An 18,577-nucleotide genomic window follows, 5' to 3' on the forward strand; every position below is an offset into this window, starting at 1 on the left:
TAATGTGTTCTTTTTAATTAGCTTTTAAATTATGTGGGTTAAAATGTGTATCATTTTCCCCCTCAGTTTTTTCCATTGGCTAAGAACCAAGACAAGCAGTGAAAAGTTCTAGCATTAAGAAACTGAGCCACGCTTTAGGGTTCTGTGAGAGGGAGGCCTAGGAGTTTGCTTGAGATTGAAAATCTCACTTTTTGCTATAGAATTGTCTTTCAACTGTAAAATATAACCCCACTATTTCCCTTGCTTTCCATCTCACCCTTGTTTTGAGAAACTAGGTAGGAAGAAGAAAGCAATACACCTTTTTGAGACTATTTTGCACCAGTGCTTCCTAGAGCCAATGCCAAGCTAGACATCTTGGTGCTCACTCAGGCGGAAAGGCGGGCTGGGACCTGGTCATAGTCCCATTAAAGAGCTGCATGTCGAGTCCGGTTAATTAGGGTCAAGCTACCTTTTATGCAGTTTTTTTCCAACTCCTGTGCGTTTAGTAGTCATGATTAAATGATTCAGCCCTGTCACTGCTGCCACAATAAAGTGGTAGCCCCCCACCGTCCGCCCACAAAGTGGCAAAGAATAATTATCAAGAAATCCCCAAGGGGGCGATGGAGCGCTATGAAGAAGCGGCGGATCTGCAGGATCGCGCTGTCCCTCCATCTCGTGGAAAAACTCCGGCGGCCAACCTGAAACACCCGGTAAAGGAAGCCGAAAATTTCTCTATCCCTTCGAGACCCAAGATGGCCCGTGGCTCCTAGCTCAAGGTCTGGGTGTTGGGCCCGCACATCCGACATTAGGTGAGGTCACTTCGTCCCCAGCTTCCCAGCCGCCAGTAGGGGTGCGTCGTATGTCGGCTGCTAAGTCTGGGGCACGGCGCCGGCAAAGCCAAGAACGAATGCTCAGGTTTGACAGAGGAAACCAACAAGGCACTTGGCACTTCTCACCCCGCTGTCCCAAAGGTTTCCTTATGGGGCACGGCGGGGAAGAACTCATAGTACCCACCACCTCCTCCAAAAAAAGAACCGAGCTACTGGTTCTCGTCCGTTAAGAATGGGGCCGGTATCCCGGCGTCCTCTCCGCCGGCGTTTGGGGGCTGGAGCCGCTCTGGCCGGCGGCCGGCGGCCGGCTTCTCTATGGTGCCGGCCGCGTGGACGGTAAAGGGGCAGGGCCACCGTTTGCGCTGCGGGCTTCAGGCTGGAAAGACGAAGGTGGGCGCGGCTGAGCTCGGGGAGGGCCCGGGCGGGAGGGGGTCGGAGTGGACGCCGCCAAACTGCGTCCTGAGGTGGGAAGCCAAAGCCCCAGGTTCCAGATGGGGAGGGCGTGCAGGGGCGGCGAGCGCGCGGGACCCGAGAGCCAGCGGGGTGTGCTTGACCGCCGGCACTGTCCGACGATCCCGGGATGTGCGCCTAGCCCCGGCTCCTTCCTCCGGCTTCCTGGAGCCTTTGAGATTCCACAGGCACCCAGTCCTCGCCTAGGCTCTGTCCCTGGCGGCGTTTCCCTGGCCCAGAGCGGGGTGACGGGGTTCTTGCCGGAGTTGCCCATTGCCCTCTTTCGCAGGCACGAGAGTCCCAGGCGCCCCGGGTCCCTGAAGGCGTGACTACTGTAAGTGTGACAGGATCCCTTCCTTGCATAGGAAATGCTATGACGCCAGGGCTTCCTACCCTGTTTTCTTAATGGGCATTTTAAAATTACTGCATCACACCAGCCTTGGGAAAGAATGATTTGGGGAATTTGCTGAGACTCGATAAATGTTTAAATTCAGAATTGTATGTTTTATTCCTAATGGTGTAGGAACTAAACAAAAGTTTCTGTGAAACTGAGCAGGATTTGTGTTTCTTACCTTTGCAAATTAGCTGCATTTGGCATCTGCTTTAGGTATTATAGCATTAAAAAATTAAATATATTAGGGGCGCCTGGCTGGCTCAGTCGGTGGAGTGTGTGACTCTTGATCTCGGGGTTGTGAGTTTAGGCCCCACATCCGGTGTAGATATTACTTTAAAAAATTAAAATTAAGAAAAAATTAAATATTTTAACTTTCACAGTACTGATATTGAAAAAGACTTATTTGTGAAACAATACTAAAGGTAGTTATCAGATTTTAGACTGCTTTTACCTCAGGTTTTTGTGAACATCTGTGTGATGGGAAGAGTGAAGCAAATGCTATTTACTTTGGGAATTTGTTCTTTATTTTGGCAGAAATATTTGTCTAAAATTATTAACAAACTGTATAATAGTGTATAACTAAAGTGACTGGCTAATTATGTTTGTGGAGTTAAGGACAGGGAAGATTACTACTATGTATACTTAAAAGGCCCCATATTTGACGATATTTTACTATAATGGAATGGGGTGTGGCAGTTTGACCATTGTAGAAAGTGGCTGCAAGTCATAAGGACATGTTAGGCTATTATGAGATAAGAAGTCATCCCCAAAATATTTTTAGTTCATAGGCTGAGGGTTGCTTACCTGCTTACCCTTTGTATTAGTATAATGAAATATTTATTAAATACCTTCAGCACATTGATTTTATGCATGAGAGGCTTAACAAAATTATAATTACTACTCTTAAGGGAACTACCCAACAAAAGTAAGTATGTAGAATAAACAAAGTTATGTTACAGTTTTTGAGGTTCCAGGGTCCATTCTATTTGTAGGGGAGTGGAAAAAGGAAGAAAAAGGTATGAAGAAAAATGGGTACACTTGGGTGTCTTAGAGACAGTAAATTAAAGGCAGTACACTTATTAATGTTCTTTCTCCCCCGCCAAAAATATTTTTTTCTTATCCTCATGCTCAGAATCTAAGCTAAGGATGTTAAATATATGCCCTAATAGAGTGGAATAGATGTCAGAATTGTGTTTCTGGGACCATAATTGTACCTTTATAAAAATGGAAAGAGTATTGTGTTAGATACCTATTACTGTATAACAAATCACCCTAAAACTTAGAGACTTAAAACATTTAACAAGTATTATCTCACTGTGTCTGTGGGCTAGGACTTTGCAAGAGGCTTAGCTGGATGATTCTGGCCCAGGGGCCCATGCAGTTATAGTCCAGACGTTTGCAGGGCTCTAGTCATCTAAAAACTTGACTGGGGCTGAAGGATCTCCTTCCATGTTCACTCATTAGCTTTTTGTTCCTCTGTCATCAAGCAAGCTGTTGTATACTCTCCATTTATAAAATCCATTTCGTGCTGCCCCATTATGTGTATGTGTTCCTAATCATAAACCATGATATAGTTATATTATTATAAACGATAGGGTTTTCTTTTTCAGGTCACTAAATTTGGATCATCATTTAAAGACTTGAAGTGATCTTTTGATGCTTCACTTTGCTCGTAACACATCATTAGCCTCTCCATCTTTTTAAAATCTGAACTTAAAACACAAGGTTAGTAACATTTAAATATATTTGGGGTGATGAAAAATTTTCCTCTTTTACAAGAGTAAAAGAAGATGGATGTAATGCAGTGGCTTTATAGTAGCATCATGCAATTTGCAATTAAGTGGATAATGACCTCTTATTTTTGTCCCCTTTCTGGGATAAGATTTGAAAATAAATTTGTCATAAATGCAGATATAAGCATAGTTGAGTGGCAGCAGAGCTTTTCTCTTGAACTTCTATGTAAGTGTGTCCAGCCTACATTCTTATGCTCATTCACCTGGTGGCCTTTCTTCTTTGGGCTAATTTGCAGGCCACAGCTTACTGAAGGAGGGGAATTTTTCTGCTAGTGTAGTACTTCTCTGGCGTGGTCGTAAATTGAAATTTGTGTGTCCCAGTTCCCATCCAGCTAAGTGGATATTGGCATCTGTCTTTGGTTCAAAGGGATATTTTATAAACTTTAAAATTATATGCACCGAACCTTTAAACATGTTGACTTCTTTATCCATGCAAGTGTCAAGAGTTTATTTTGTAAAGTAGAAACAAATGCTTCATAATTTATGGGACTGTAAATCCTGAAGTTTATAGAAAGGTTTCATGACTTGGACGTATCTTTTGCATTTTTTACATTTTGGTCTTGCCTGAAAGTATGTTGAAATCACTCATTTCCTCATCCTGGAAGAATCTGTACACTTTAACCCAATCTTAGTGCTTTTCAGAACAATTTTCATTATTGCAAATGACCAAGAATTTGAGGATTGTTGTAGACTCCATTATCATTAACAAAACAGTTGTTCAGTGCAAAGCAAGTCTTCTTCACCATATGAAAGAATTAAAGGTATCTATATAACTTTTTTCACCTGGAGATATAGAAATCTTTTGTACAGACTTTGCATGTGTCAACTAATACATAAACATGAACAAATTATTTTTATATTATCAGTTTTACTTAAAAGAATTGTATAAAATTTTATTAATGTTTATTGATGTTATATATTCTAATATTTTTATTAATACATATTTTTAATGTTATAAGTATGTTTCTACTTTTCAAAAATTATACCTTTAAGAGACTGACTTTAGCATCGTGGTCTGAGTTGTTTAATGACTTCTGACTAATTTCAGAGTAGCTTTATTTGTTTTGTGGTCATAATAGAAAGACATTAGAAATCTTTAGGGAGGGGCACCTGGGTGGCTCAGTCGTTAAGCGTCTGCCTTTGGCTCCGGTCATGATCCCATGGTCCTGGGATCTCGTGCTACCCAAGCACCCATAATTCCCTAAAGATTTCTTTCTTTTTTTTTTTTTTTTAAGATTTGTTATTTATTTATTAAAGAGAAAGAGACAGCTAGAGAGGGAACATAAGCAGGGGGAGTGGGAGAGGGAGAAGCAGGCTTCCTGCTGAGCAAGGAGCCCGATGCAGGGCTCCATCCCAGGACCCTGGGATCATGACCTGAGCCGAAGGCAGACGCTTAACCACTGAGCCACCCAGGCACCCCATATTTGCTTATTTTTAAGTGATTTTTGATATATATTGTCAAATTGTGTACTAGAAAATTATACTAACTTATACTCCTGTTAATAAACAGTACGAGTTATCATCTTCCTACCACTACTAACAGAAAGCATTAGCAATCTTTTGTCAATTGTACATTGAAATATTGTTTTAATATAATTCAATTGATTGCTAATAAAGTTGAAACCTTCTAATAATTTTTTTGATCATTTGTATTTCTTCCTTTTCCAAATTGCCTTTTGATGGACATTGCCCACTTTATTATTGGAATACTTATTTTTTCTTCTTAATTTAAGAGTCCTTAATAAAGTAAAACTTCGAATCTTTCCCCATCATAAAGAGAATCACAATTCCTCCATTGTCTTTAACTTTGCCATGTATAAGTTTTACATTCTTATGTAGTCATGTCTATCAATATTTTAAAAATAATTTAGAGGGACACCTGGGTGGCTCAGTTGGTTAAACATCTGCCTTTGGCTCAGGTCATGATCCCGGGGTCCTGGGATCAAGTACTGCATCGGGCTCCTTGCTCAGTGTAGAGCCTGCTTCTCCCCTCTGCCTGCCGTTCTCCCTGCTGGTACTGTCTCTCTGACAAATAAATAAAAAAAAATTTTTTTAAATAAAAATAATTTTGAGCTCCTCTCTAAAAGTCAAGCTAGCTTGACTATGTAGAAGTCTGTTTACAAATTCATGTAAATATCCCAAACTTGATAACCAAACTGATTACAAAAGCTGTCTAATCATAGACATTTTCCAGGGCTAGTCAACGAAACTGATTCCCTTTGTTAATTTAACCAGGGAAATGTTCTATTACGTTGCAAAACTGATCCGTGTGGATGTGACATTTTGAAACCTAGAGTTGTTTGATTAAACAACTCTACTGTATTGAACTATGCATTGCATAGATTGAAAGCAGATGATCCAATCTCAGGTTTCGTCTGATGATTGACTCTCTCCAGTATTACTTAGCAATTAAAGCCTAACAGACTGCCTACTAGTGTGGACGGCTCTTTCTGTCCAGCATAGTATATTTGTCAGTATGCTGTTCTAATGCAACTGGAAGAAACAGAGAGCCCACTTTCCACAATATGTGCTGAGAAAGCCAAATACTGTCTTTTCCAGCCTCCCTTGCAGCTAGTCATGTGATGTAGGCCCAGCCAATCGGACACATACCCTCCCCCATCCAAATAGTGTATGAGCTCAAATAAGCAAATACAGTCAAGAGTCTTCCACGGCAGCAGTGGACAGGGCAGCACTGACTCAGTGCCAGTGGTAATACCTGGTGACAGGGGTTAGGCAGTGTAAGTTGGGCTCCGTGGTGGGGAGGTCTTCACCAGACCAGTTGTCTGGTGTCATTTTCACTGAGGTGCTTGAGGCATAGCTTTGAGGCCTGATTCTTGAAACCTGGCAAATCTGTGATTTCCCAGTATCCTTTTAATAAATTTGTTTTTTGCATTTACTGCCAGAGTGTTTTCTTTTCCATGCACTTAAGAATCCTAACGATACAGGATCAGAGTTAAATAATAATTGTTCCTCTACCAATTTAGAATTATATACACATTCCCCATACCCCCATACACACACTTACTCGATTTCTAGACTTTGTATTCACCTTTCAGTACACTCTGCTTTTCCAAGTTTATTGGCATTAACTCTTTTAAATGAAATTTAGAAACACTTTGTGAAGTTCCTAAAAGAAAATCCCTTTATGATTTTAATTAGATTAATATTAAATTTATAGATTTTATTTGAGGAGAATAGGAGAATAACACCATCAATGTTGTCTTCTTACTCAATAAAATGGTCTGGCTCTTGTATTAGTTACATTCCATCAAAGAAGCAGAACTACTTTGCCTGAGACTTAGGGGTTAGACATTCTGTAATTGGGGGCACTGGGAAAGCAGTCTGGACAGACTCCTGCCTCTGAGTCTGTTGTTGAGCCTGAAGAGGTTACAAACCAGCTAGACACAGTTGAGAAGGGAAAGTGGATGTGGAGGAGAGCAGGGACAGAATGGAATCTGCATTGGCTTCTCACCAACTCCAGTTTTGATGCTGTGGGTGATGATCTACAGGAGAGGCTAGCACCCTTGACCCGGGGATTGCACATGCAGACCCAGGATTTGGAGAAGCTGAAGGAGCTGCAGGCCAGTCCACTTCCCCATGCCAACAAGGCAAGCTAACAGATCATGTGCAAGCTCCACATGCAAGGAGGAACTATACAAGAACTTTACAAGGAAGGGAATTCTGAAAAACGTGCTTCCAACTAAGCTGAGCTGACATAGTATGAAGCCACCAGAGCTCGAAAGAACGATTGATCTTTTGTGTCCTTTAATACAGCTTTGTTGTTTTCCTCACAAATATTTTTTGATTATTCCTTGGTATTTGGGTTTTTATTGCTGTTGTGACTGTTTTTTCCCACTTTTTTCTTATGACGATTACTTGTATATTATAAAGGTTATTTTAGTATTTATCTTGAATTAGCCACCATTTGCAACTTAAATTCTAATGGTTTTCAATGGATTCTCTTGAATAGGCAGTCATTTCACTTGCCAACTAATGTAATTATCTTGTTCTTCCTGGTGAGGTAATGATACATTTTCTTCCCCCCTCCCTCCATCCCTTCCTTGCCTGGTTAAGTGGAATGAAACTGCCAGAACAATATTCTGATAGCTTTACTGTTTCTAACTTTTAAGGTAATGTTTCTCGGTTTTCATGTTTTTGGTTTCTGGTAAACTAGTGTTTCTCAATGTTTAGTGAATATAAAAATTACTTGGTAGTTATACTTGCTAAAAATGCAGATCCCAGGAATGGATATTACATTTTGCTAAATGCCATTTAAGTATTTAATATGCAATTCCTGCTGGATAACAGATCCAGTATATGAAGATTTTTCATGAATTCATTCAACACTTATTGAGCACTTAGTATGTATGAAAGATACAGTAGTGAACAAAGTTGACTGAGTCCTTGTTCTCTGAACTTTTGTTTTCCTTCCTGAAATGTGTACAGAGCATAAATACTTGAAAACAAGTCTTTTGGCTCTAAAGGTATTACTTGCACCACCATTTAAGCTTAGTTTCTTTGAGCTAACTAGGCCACTGTATTTTTCTTTTTAACCAGGTCCCATTCCCCCTGCTTGTGTTCCCTCCCTTGCTGTGTCTCTCTCTGTCAAATAAATAAAATAACTAAAATCTTAAAAAAAAAAGTGATGAATTGCATTGTCGTCAGAGAATTTGGCCTGAACATTTCCAGTATTTAGATTTTATTGAAGTTTTTCTTGTGGATGAGTAAATGGGTAGTTAACTTTTGTAAATGTTTCATGGACAATTGGAAAGAATGTGTTTTCCATGTAAAATGTGTCATTTTAGACCTGCATATGAAATCAAACTTGTAATTATATTGTTTAGATTATCTATACCTATTTTTGGCTACTTGATATAATTTACATATCTTACTGCTTTTAATTAGATTAATATTAAATTTATAGATTTTATTTGAGGAGAATAGGAGAATAACACCATCAATGTTGTCTTCTTACTCAATAAAATGGTCTGGCTCTTGTATTAGTTACAAATTTGTGGTTTGTCACATAAGCATCTTTTTTTTTAAAGATTTTATTTATTTATTTATTTATAGAGGGAGAGCAAGAATGCAAGAGAGAGCATGAGCGGGGGGAGAGACAGAGGGAGAGGGAGAAAGATTTTCAAGTAGACTCCGCTCTGAGCATGCAGCTTGACTCAGGGCTCTATCCAATGACCAAAATCAAGAGTTGGACGCTTAACCAACTGAGCTACCCCAGTGCCCTGTAAGCATCTTATATAACTTTATTTTATCTCTTTTAGTACCACTAAGTCTTTTGCCATGAATTTTGTATTTGATATTAATACTACCACAGCTGCTTTATTTGGCTTGTATATTCTAGATACACATTTTCTCATCTCTTTATTTTGTATATTGCTGAGACTTTTTGTTTGAGATATTTTCTTATGAACAATAACTGGGGTGTTTCCTTTTGTCCCGATCTGTTTCTTTATAGATAAATTTAATACATGTGTGTTTTTTTTTAAAGATTTTATTTATTTATTTGAGAGAGAGAATGAGATAGAGAGAGAGCATGAGAGGGGAGAGGGTAGGAGGGAGAAGCAGACTCCCCGCTGAGCAGGGAGCCCGATGCGGGACTCGATCCCGGGACTCCAGGATCATGACCCGAGCCAAAGGCAGTCGCTTAACCACCTGAGCCACCCAGGCGCCCCAATACATGTGTGTTTGATGTTTGGTCCCTTTTACTCTTTTGGGGGGTTGGGGTGACAGTAAAGTCTTTTTTCTTTTTTTTCCTTTTCTGTTTTGCTGTACTGATCAAGTTTTCTTTATTCCTCTTCTGTCTCCCTAGTGATTTAGAAGTCTTGTTCCTCCATCCTTCTTCCCCCAGAAATCGTATATAGCTGTTATAATTTGGAAGGCAAAATTATGAAATTCATGATTGTCACAGAGGTGCCATAATTTAGTTTATGTAGAATCCTACAGTCATGATCCATTTCTCAGAGCTTTAGTAATGTTGGCCCACAGTATTTTGGCATTTATTGCCAAATCACATTTTCCTTTTGCAGATAACCTTTTTGGCTGGGGGGGAGGGCAGGATTTGGAAACTCTAAAGGATTTTATCTTTATTTTTTGAATTTATTTTTTCTTTCAGTGCTTAACTCTTTGTCATTTTTTTCCCCAACAAGCTTTGAGAAAATTCTTCAAAAATGTTCTTATTCACTAGTTGTGTTTTTTGAAGCATTCATTTTACTATGCATTGTTCCTGATGAGCTTTTATTTGGGCAATCAGACTTTTCATCTCCATAAGCTCTTGTTTTCAGAGTGCTCCTTTGAAAGCCTGATGTTGTTATTGACAATAAAGTATATTCTCCTAACTTTTTAACATCTTTGTTGGAGTATAATTGACACATAACATTTTGGTACATTTTGATGTATATATGAAACTATAAACCATGAAACTATCACCACAGTCAAGATAATGAACACATCTGTTCCCCCAAAGTTTCTTAATGCTCCTTTTTTATCCTTCTGGCCCCACTGATCTGCTTTCTGTCACTTAAATTGGTTTACATTTTCTTGAATTTTATATAAATGGAATCATGTTCTGTACTCTTTTAAAAGTATTTCCAAATGAAAATTGCAAATATATAGAAAAGTAGAAGATAATATAATGAACTATAGTATATCCATTACCTATATTAAACAATTATAACATTTTCCATACTTACTTCATTTATTTACTTTTTAAAAATTAAGACTTTCTTTTTTATTGCAGTTTTTGGTTTACAGAAAAATTGAGCAGACTGTATAGAGTGTTCCCGTATGTTACTTCTCCCCCAACACACATTTCTCCTTATTATTAACATTCTGCATTAGTGTGATACCTTGTGACAATTAATATACCAACATTGATATATTGATTGAAGTCCATAGTTACATGAGGGTTCATTCTTTGTGTTGTACAGTTCCACAAGTTTTGACTGTATACTCTATTTTTCTTTTCTTTTGTTTGGCTTATTTCACTAAGTATTATTTTGAAATTCATCAATGTTTTTGTTTGTATTACTTTTTTGTCTCTTTTTGTTCCATGTTTTGTTTATCCAGTTGGCTTGTTCCAGTTTGGAGCTAATGTAGATAAAGCTGCTGTAACATTCACGTACAAGTCTGTGTGTGGGTGTATGCTTGCATTTCTCTCAGGTAAATACCTAGGAGTAGAATGACTGAATCTATGATAGAAGTATGTTTAACATTTTGAGAAACTGAAAAGTGGTTTATCATTTTAAATTTCCTCCAGCAGTGTATGAGAGTTCTGGTTGCTCCACATCTTTTCTACGTTTGGGATGATAAGTCTTTAATTTTAGCCATTCTAATTAGGTATGTCTTGTATCTCATTGTGGTTTTGATTTGCATTTCCCTAATAATTAATGAGGTTGAGTATATTTCATGTGCTTATTGATCACCTGTATATCATCTTTGTAAAGTACCTTTTCACATATTTTGCCCATTTTTGTATTAGTTTATTTTTCTATTATTGTGTTTCCAGAATTCTTTGTTCTAGATATAAATCCTTTATCAAATATGAGATATGCAGATATTTTCTCCCAGTCTGTGGCTTGTCTTTTCGTTCTCTTAACATAGTCTTTCAAAGAGCAGAAGTTCTTAATTCTGATGAAGTTCAATTTATCAATTTTTAAAAAGCAGATCAGCCTTTTGATGTTGCTTCTAAGAACTTTTTGCATAACCCAAGGACATAAGAATATTCTATGTTTTCTTCCAGGATTTTTATAGTTTTATGTTTTACTTTTAGTTCTGTGATCCATTTTGACTTAATTTTTGTATATGGAGTAAAGTGTGGTTTGAGAGTCATTATTTTTGCCTGTGGATATCCACTTGTTTCAGCACCATTTGCTGAAAGGACTATCTTTTCTCCATTTACTTGCTTTTGCATGTTTGTCAAACATCAATTGACAGTGTATGTGTGGACCTATCTCTTTTTTTAATTTATTTTATATATATATATTTTAAGTAGGCTCCACACCCAGTGTGAAACCCAACACAGGGCTTGAATTCACAACCCTGAGGTCAAGACCTGAGCTGAGATCAGGAATCAAGTGTTCAACCAGCTGAGCCGCCCAGGAATCCCTGTGTGGGTCTATTTCTGATCGTCCTTTCTATTCTATTTCATTGCTCTTTCTGTTCTGTTTCATTGCTCTATTCATGTCTGTCTGTATACCAATACCACACTGTCGTTAATTACTGCAGCTGTGTAAGACTTGAAGTCAGATGGTTTAAGTCCTTCAACTTAGCTCATCTTTTTCCAAATTGTTTTCCTGTTCTAGTCTTTTGTGTTTCCCTATAAATTTTAGAATATATATATATAATGAGCTATGGATAGTTTTTATTACAGAATGAAAGTTGAATCATCTTTAATACATCATTTAGTTATTCTTTAGTCTCAGAATTAAAACAATACAAAACAAAAACTTCAGGTATCACATAATATTGATAACTTTAACTGGATAAATGATTTCAGTATTCTATGCCAGGTAAGTACTCAGCACAGAATTATGATTGCCTTTTTATATCAATTAAACTTCTGTGGTTAGAGGCAACAGGAAAGAAAAAGGGATTTATTGGAAGAATCCTGGGTTAGCTCATAGAAGTAAAGTAAAGGGTAAGCTGTAAGAACTAGGGCAGCTCTGAGAAACTCAAAGATTGGACCTGAGGAGTTGATGTCCTTATGATTCTTTTTACTTATGCTGCTCCATGTAGTGGAGCCCAGGTCTGTAAGAAGAAAAGGAACTTTCTCCCACCAGCTCCAGTTAGGAAATTCTAGAAGGAAGTCTGATTGGTCCAGCCTGGATCACCTTAATCACCATATTATTTATCACTAGTCTAATCACTACTGGAAAATGATGACTAATTAATAATTACTAATTAATTACTACTACTGATAAGAGAGAGAATTCTAATTGGTCAGTTCCAGAGTTTGGGTATTGTGATGAAGCAGTTTTCCTAAAGGAAGGAGATGCTGTTTTCAGAAGTTTGGAAAATAGTTGCTGGGTACAGAGACACAATGGGTGCCCACTACCATGTAGCACACATTGCTGAGAGATAAAACTATTTGATGACCTCAAAGTAATAGATTACAGTTGGTGGGCTTTCTTAAATTTACCTTGATACATACTAACGTGTAAACTGTTGTTCCTGTAAAGCTAACCTATTCTCTTTGGGCTGCGTGGCGTATTGTATATAACATGTAAGAAGTACAGTTTTGTTATATTTGAAAGTTACTAGGAGAGTAGTCTTAATGTTCTCACCACATGCACAAAAAGGTAACTATGTGAGGTGATGGAGATGTTAACTAACCTTATTGTGGCCATCAGTTCACAATATGTCTGTATATGAAATCATCACAGTATATACCTTAAACTTAACAAGTATTATCTACCAACTATACCTCAGTGAAGCTGGGAAAAATAAAATGAAATTACTGACAATGGTCAAAAAAAAATACCAGTTTTTACAGCTTGGTTTTGTATTTGTGAAATTATTGCTGAAATTGTTTTGTTTAAATGTTACGTGGCATTAATCTTTTCCTCTGCTTTCTGTTTTAGGGTGACTGGGAATGTAAACAAAAATAAGCTATTTGTTTCCTGATGGCTTTTAGTATATACTGACGGATTGTCTGGGATGGCATCTGAGGCTGAGAAGACCCATGCTTTACTCCAGTCTTGTAGCACTGAGTCTCTTATTTCCAGCCTTGGTCTGGGGATATTTTGCCTAGTAGCCGATAGACTTCTTCAGTTTTCGATAATTCAGCAAAATGACTGGCTTCGAGCCCTCTCAGATAACGCCGTACATTGTGTGATTGGCATGTGGTTGTGGGCAATTGTCATTGGAGTCAAGAAGACAACTGACTTTGGAGAAATCATTTTAGCTGGATTTTTAGCCTCTGTTATTGATGTAGACCACTTTTTTCTAGCTGGATCTTTATCTTTAAAGGTAAGAGGCATTTATGTTTAATTTTTCTGGTCTTTAATTTCTTTAGCACCATTATATTGATCTTCACAGCATCATTTTAGAACTAGAGAAGATTATCTTTATTTTAAAATAAGAAAGCCCATTCATCCAACTTTTTTTTGAGCACTTAGTACTTCCTTGAAGGCGAACACAGACATGTTGCTAATCAAGTTATTGGCATCACCAAGTGCCAAGGATGCGTACAGAGCTAAGGACTCACTATATGTACCTGAGGAGTTCTGTGTTGGCTTTACAGAGGATGGTACTTCGCCAAGTCTTGAAGGAAGCATTAATCAACTGGTTTAAAATAATGGGGGTCATTGTCAGCGTTCTCCTGGGTCTTTTTTCGCTGTTCTAAGATCATTTTTTCTAAGTGTCAACAGATTTGCCTACCTTTTCCATGCTTATGACCTGTAAACATTCACAGAGCAAGGACTTTGCTTTGTTCACCGCTGGCCTGGAATAGTGCCTGGCTCATCTAGAAGGGGTTCAGTAGGTGTTTGTTGAACGAATGAGAAATGATCACTTCTTCCTTTTATGTGTCACATACCAGGTATTTCTCAGAGGTTGTCTCACTTATTAAAAAACTTCAGTAAGGAATCAGTAATTCCTGATTAAAGACAAATTTTAGCTTTTTTGCTGTAGGTGAAGGCAGAATAACATTGTGTTTGAGATTGGAATCAGAAGACATGAGTTTGAATCCTAGTATGTGGTGTTAGAGCACTTTCTTGTCTCAATGTCTTCTGTAAAGTGTGGATTCTGTCATTACTTACCTCACGGGGCAGTCATGGGTGTTAAATGAGCACATTAAAGGACAGACCCCGGCAAATAGTTCACAATAAATGTTAGAGTAGAGATTGGAATAAACTACCAAGCATCATAAAAAGTGTGGTTCCTAAATACATTGATCTAGAATTTATCGTAAGGGAGAAGGAAGAAGAATGTAGCGTAAACTCTTTGATTGATATTCAGTCAATAGGTGAGAGTTAAAGACACAGGTTTAAGGATCATGTGACTGCACATGGTGAAGGTATAATCCCTTTAATGGATGCCTTGTATTTTAATGGTGGGAAGGTCATGCCTCTAATTTTTTTTTATAGGTACCTAATTTTTTTTTTTACTCCTTCTTTTCCTCTTTACCACCCAGTGTCCAAATGATTCCCCTCCCTTCCTTTTTGCCATCTTCTGCCCCAGAACCAGTGCCTCTTAAAGCCTTGAAACATGCACACTTTTAAGTCCTTGCTTTGTAGCCAGTGCTCTGATCAACCAGGACCGTTTTCAATACTTCTCTTTCCAGTGGTAATTTTAGATCAATCGTAGGTCCCCTCATCTTTCCTGGCTTGTGGTGGGAGTGTGAGAGAAAGCGCACAGATGTGGTATGTATTTTAATACTTCAGAGTATTTGAAGTTTTGGGCACTCTGGCTTCTGTCTATGCTGAGTGGGGTTTGGTATAGTTTTATTTGCCCTTGTCTGTAATGTTTTTGAGGATGTGTGGGGAGATTCGGATTTAGGCAATCTTCACTGCCCTTGGCTTCCTTTTTATTTAGAAATTATCTAATTGAAAATTAGCCTTTAGAGTATATGAGAGCAAAACCTTACTCAGGAATCATTCAGGGGGGTGCCTGGGTGGCTCAGTTGGTTAAGCATCTGCTTTGGCTCAGGTTATGATCCCGCATTGGGCTCTCTGCTCAGCAGGGAGCCTGCTCCTCCCTCTCTTTCTCCTGCTTCCCTGGTTGTGCTTTCTCTGTCAAATAAATAAATAGAATCTTAAAAAAAAAAAGAAAAGAATCATTCAGGGGTTGGTTAACCCTGAAATTTTCATTTGTTTAGTTACTGATTAAATTTTTTGTACTGGTTTAAAATTTTTACTGGAGTTTAACTCAACTTTATAATACTTATTTAAAATAATACAATCTTTCTAAATGTTGTTTTAAGTGCATTCTGAAAATATTCAAGGCTAATATAAAGTGGTTACAACAAAAACATTTCCTTTTCATGCCCTTATTAATAGAATATTTTATTCAGTTGTGAGATTTTTTTCAATGCTTAGAGGCCCCAGATAATTCTCTAAAACTCCAAATTTACACAAACTATACATTTGGGATATAAATTTACATTTGTACTGTGACTTTTCTAAGCAACTAATAGGAAGCTTTAAAAAATTAATCACCATGTTCTTGAGATCTTGGTTTCATTGTTAATGCAGAGAATATCCCACTCACTCTTCTTTGCTTTATATGTAACAGATTTAATACATGTATTCATAGGTGATGCAGAAAATGTTTCCATTGTATTTCTAATAGACTCATAGAAGATGTTTTAGAATATTAAGAAGCATCTACCAAATGTTGTTTGCCAAGAGGGTAATGATACTAGCTACTGCTCTCCCCGGCAGGCTGCTTTGACTCTTCCACGAAGACCTTTTCTTCACTGCTCTACTGTCATACCAGTTGTGGTTCTGACCCTGAGGTTTACTATGCACCTTTTCAAGCTCAAAGACTCATGGTGCTTTCTTCCCTGGATGTTATTTATATCGTGGACCTCACATCATATCCGAGATGGAATTCGTCACGGCCTGTGGATATGCCCATTTGGAAAAACCTCTCCTTTGCCATTCTGGCTTTATGTCATTATCACCTCCTCTTTACCTCACATCTGTTCGTTCGTTATGTATTTCACAGGGACCAGGCAAATGATGTCTTCAAAACATGGGATCCATATTGACGTCTGAGGTAACCGTATGCCAGTCTTAGAGAAGCAGGTGGTTCCGATAATGATAATTAAGGGTGGCCGACATTATCAAGTGAATTTTTAACAACATATTAAATTTATTATTATAGTTCCTGAATCCTCTTGTTCAGGAGGCACGTACACTTTTTTTTTTTTAGGGCGCCTGGGTGGTTCAGTTAAGCGTCTGCCTTTGGCTCAGGTCGTGATCCCAGGGTCCTGGGATCGAGCCCCGCATCGGGCTCCATGCTCGGAGGGAAGCCTGCTCTCCCTCTCACACTCCCCCTGCTTGTGTTCCCTCTCTTGCTGTGTCTCTCTCTGTCAAATAAATAAATAGAATCTTTAGGGGGAAAAAATACTGATACTGAGAAACAAAACATGTTTTTTAAAATGAAGGATTTTTAGGAAATTTGCTTTTTCCTTTGTTCTTTCAGGTGATCTGTTAAAAATGATTAACCTTTATTAGAGAAAGAAAATTTAGTTCCTATAAAATTTTACATTTTCATAGTTTAATGTTATTTTGGTATAAAAGTCATGTCCTGATGGCACTTGCTTTTTTTCCCCAATACCATTTGTTGTCTTTAGATTTTCTTACACATTTGTGATTTGTAATGCTAGTGATTGTGTGCCTTATTCTCTGAGAAATGGTGAAATAATGGCTTATCCAAAGCATATTTTTCTTATTTATTAAGTTAAACAGAGCTGTGTAAATTGTTGTAAAGGTTCACATTCTTTAGTTTTTCTTTTTGTTGTTAGCCAGTTGGTTGCAATCTAATTATGTTTTAGAATCTGTTAGATTTTACATCTGTTATCTTTCAAGAGCAATGATTGTGTCAGTTTGGTTGGTATAATAAATATTATATAGTGGGGGTAAATTTGAATAGGGAGATTTTTTTTAAGTATATAATTTCAGAAATCCATGGAAATAAAACATGTATCTTGTATCACTTTTTCTGACTAAATTACAAAACTCTACTTTTTTCTTTCTCCATATTAAACAAAGGAATGCCATTAAAATATAGGACCTTATATAAGAATATCACACTGGCATTTTGGGGGCTGTCCTCTAACTTTTTGTATTAGAATGGGAATTCACTTTGACCATGACTCCTTGCTTAAACAGTAACTACAGATTTTAAGTGTGGGTTTATCCTTGTTCCTTCCTCTACCATCAGAAATGCTCCTTGTCCTCTAAATAGTCTATAACAGCTGTGGTTGTAGTGTCTAGAAATATAACAGCCAACTTCCCATGCCACCATTTTGTTTTTTTATCTTACTGAAAAAGTTTGCGTCAGTACATTATATTGAAAATTGGATTATATCTTGTTTGCATGTATGTGTTTTCTCCATCCACTAGATGTCCTCCATTCATTTAATGGAGGCTGGTCCACTGATCGACCTTCTGGTCTACTGTGTTCTTGAGGCATGTTAGTTATGCTAACTACTCAGAAGAACTTCCACCATTGAACTGTTTTCTACTCATCCTCAAGCCTAGTTTGCTTTCAGCGGTGGGCTAAGTTAAAACTCCCATGTATCCTCCCCTCCTTTCTTCAACTTAGGCAGCCACCATCACTATCTCCAATCAGGCGGACACTCCCTGGCTCCTTTTTCTTTTGACAATTACTTAGTTTTTCCCATTTTCCCAACTAAAGAGGAGAGAAAATAGGGGCTGTTCTGGTCCTTGCTCATTACTGTCATGGCTAAACCTTTTATCTACCATAGTTCTCAGTTTCTTTCATTTGGTATCCCAATATATTACTCATTCTCAATCTTTACCTTCACAGACTATCCTCCAAGACTCACTTTCACCTTCTTTGATGATATAAGCACCTGGATCTCTTTTTTCCTTTTATTCCAACCCTTGATTTTATCCTCAGTCGTCAGATGAGTCACCTGAATATTCCCTTCTTTAACCACTGACTCATCACCACATCACATCAGCCATGAACCAGTACAACAGTCCTCTGTACCTCTTTGGAGGACACTGCTCACTGCTGAGATCTCAAACATTGTTTACTTTTTCTAGACCAGTGGTTCTCAAACTCTAACATACATCAGAATCACCTGTAAGACTTGTTAGAACAGGGATTGCTTGAGATCTGCCTCCAGAGTTTTGACTCCGTAGGTTCCAAGAATTTGCATTTCTAACAAGTTCCCGGTTGATACTGTGAAAGGTGAAATGAGATGGGGTCACTTGTGTGAAGGGGTTTTAAAATGCAGCCGGGAGGCCATTAAGGAGGTGGGCCTTTTGCACATCCTCACTGATGGAACCATGAACTTTTGAACTGGGTCAGACTGCAAATATTCCAAGGACTCAGCCTGAACACCTGCAACTTGCTATAGTAAGAGACTTTGCTTAGTGATAGCCTTAGTAACCAATTATACTGGGTCAAGAGTAGCT

General features: G+C 38.1%; 1 protein-coding gene across 13 annotated transcripts; it reads left to right on the top strand.

The window, feature by feature from the left end:
- Nucleotides 1-60: 60 nt before the first annotated feature.
- On the top strand, nucleotides 61-16,434 carry TMEM267 (transmembrane protein 267). Of its 13 annotated transcripts, XM_027604333.2 has the most exons (6): nucleotides 61-788; nucleotides 3,264-3,378; nucleotides 8,520-8,688; nucleotides 10,530-10,622; nucleotides 13,043-13,430; nucleotides 15,845-16,434. In XM_027604333.2, exons 5-6 carry the CDS (start codon nucleotides 13,119-13,121, stop codon nucleotides 16,178-16,180), a joined length of 648 nt encoding a protein of 215 aa, XP_027460134.1. In that variant the 5' UTR covers nucleotides 61-788; nucleotides 3,264-3,378; nucleotides 8,520-8,688; nucleotides 10,530-10,622; nucleotides 13,043-13,118; the 3' UTR covers nucleotides 16,181-16,434. The 13 variants fall into 13 exon arrangements, with proteins under 13 accessions (XP_027460134.1, XP_027460136.1, XP_027460138.1 ...); XM_027604335.2 differs by lacking the exons at nucleotides 8,520-8,688; nucleotides 10,530-10,622 and adding an exon at nucleotides 4,079-4,207; XM_027604336.2 differs by lacking the exons at nucleotides 61-788; nucleotides 8,520-8,688; nucleotides 10,530-10,622 and adding exons at nucleotides 805-1,199; nucleotides 4,079-4,207.
- Nucleotides 16,435-18,577: the final 2,143 nt, after the last annotated feature.

Source organism: Zalophus californianus, chromosome 5 (assembly GCF_009762305.2).
Source record: "Zalophus californianus isolate mZalCal1 chromosome 5, mZalCal1.pri.v2, whole genome shotgun sequence".
Lineage (NCBI taxonomy): Eukaryota > Metazoa > Chordata > Mammalia > Carnivora > Otariidae > Zalophus > Zalophus californianus.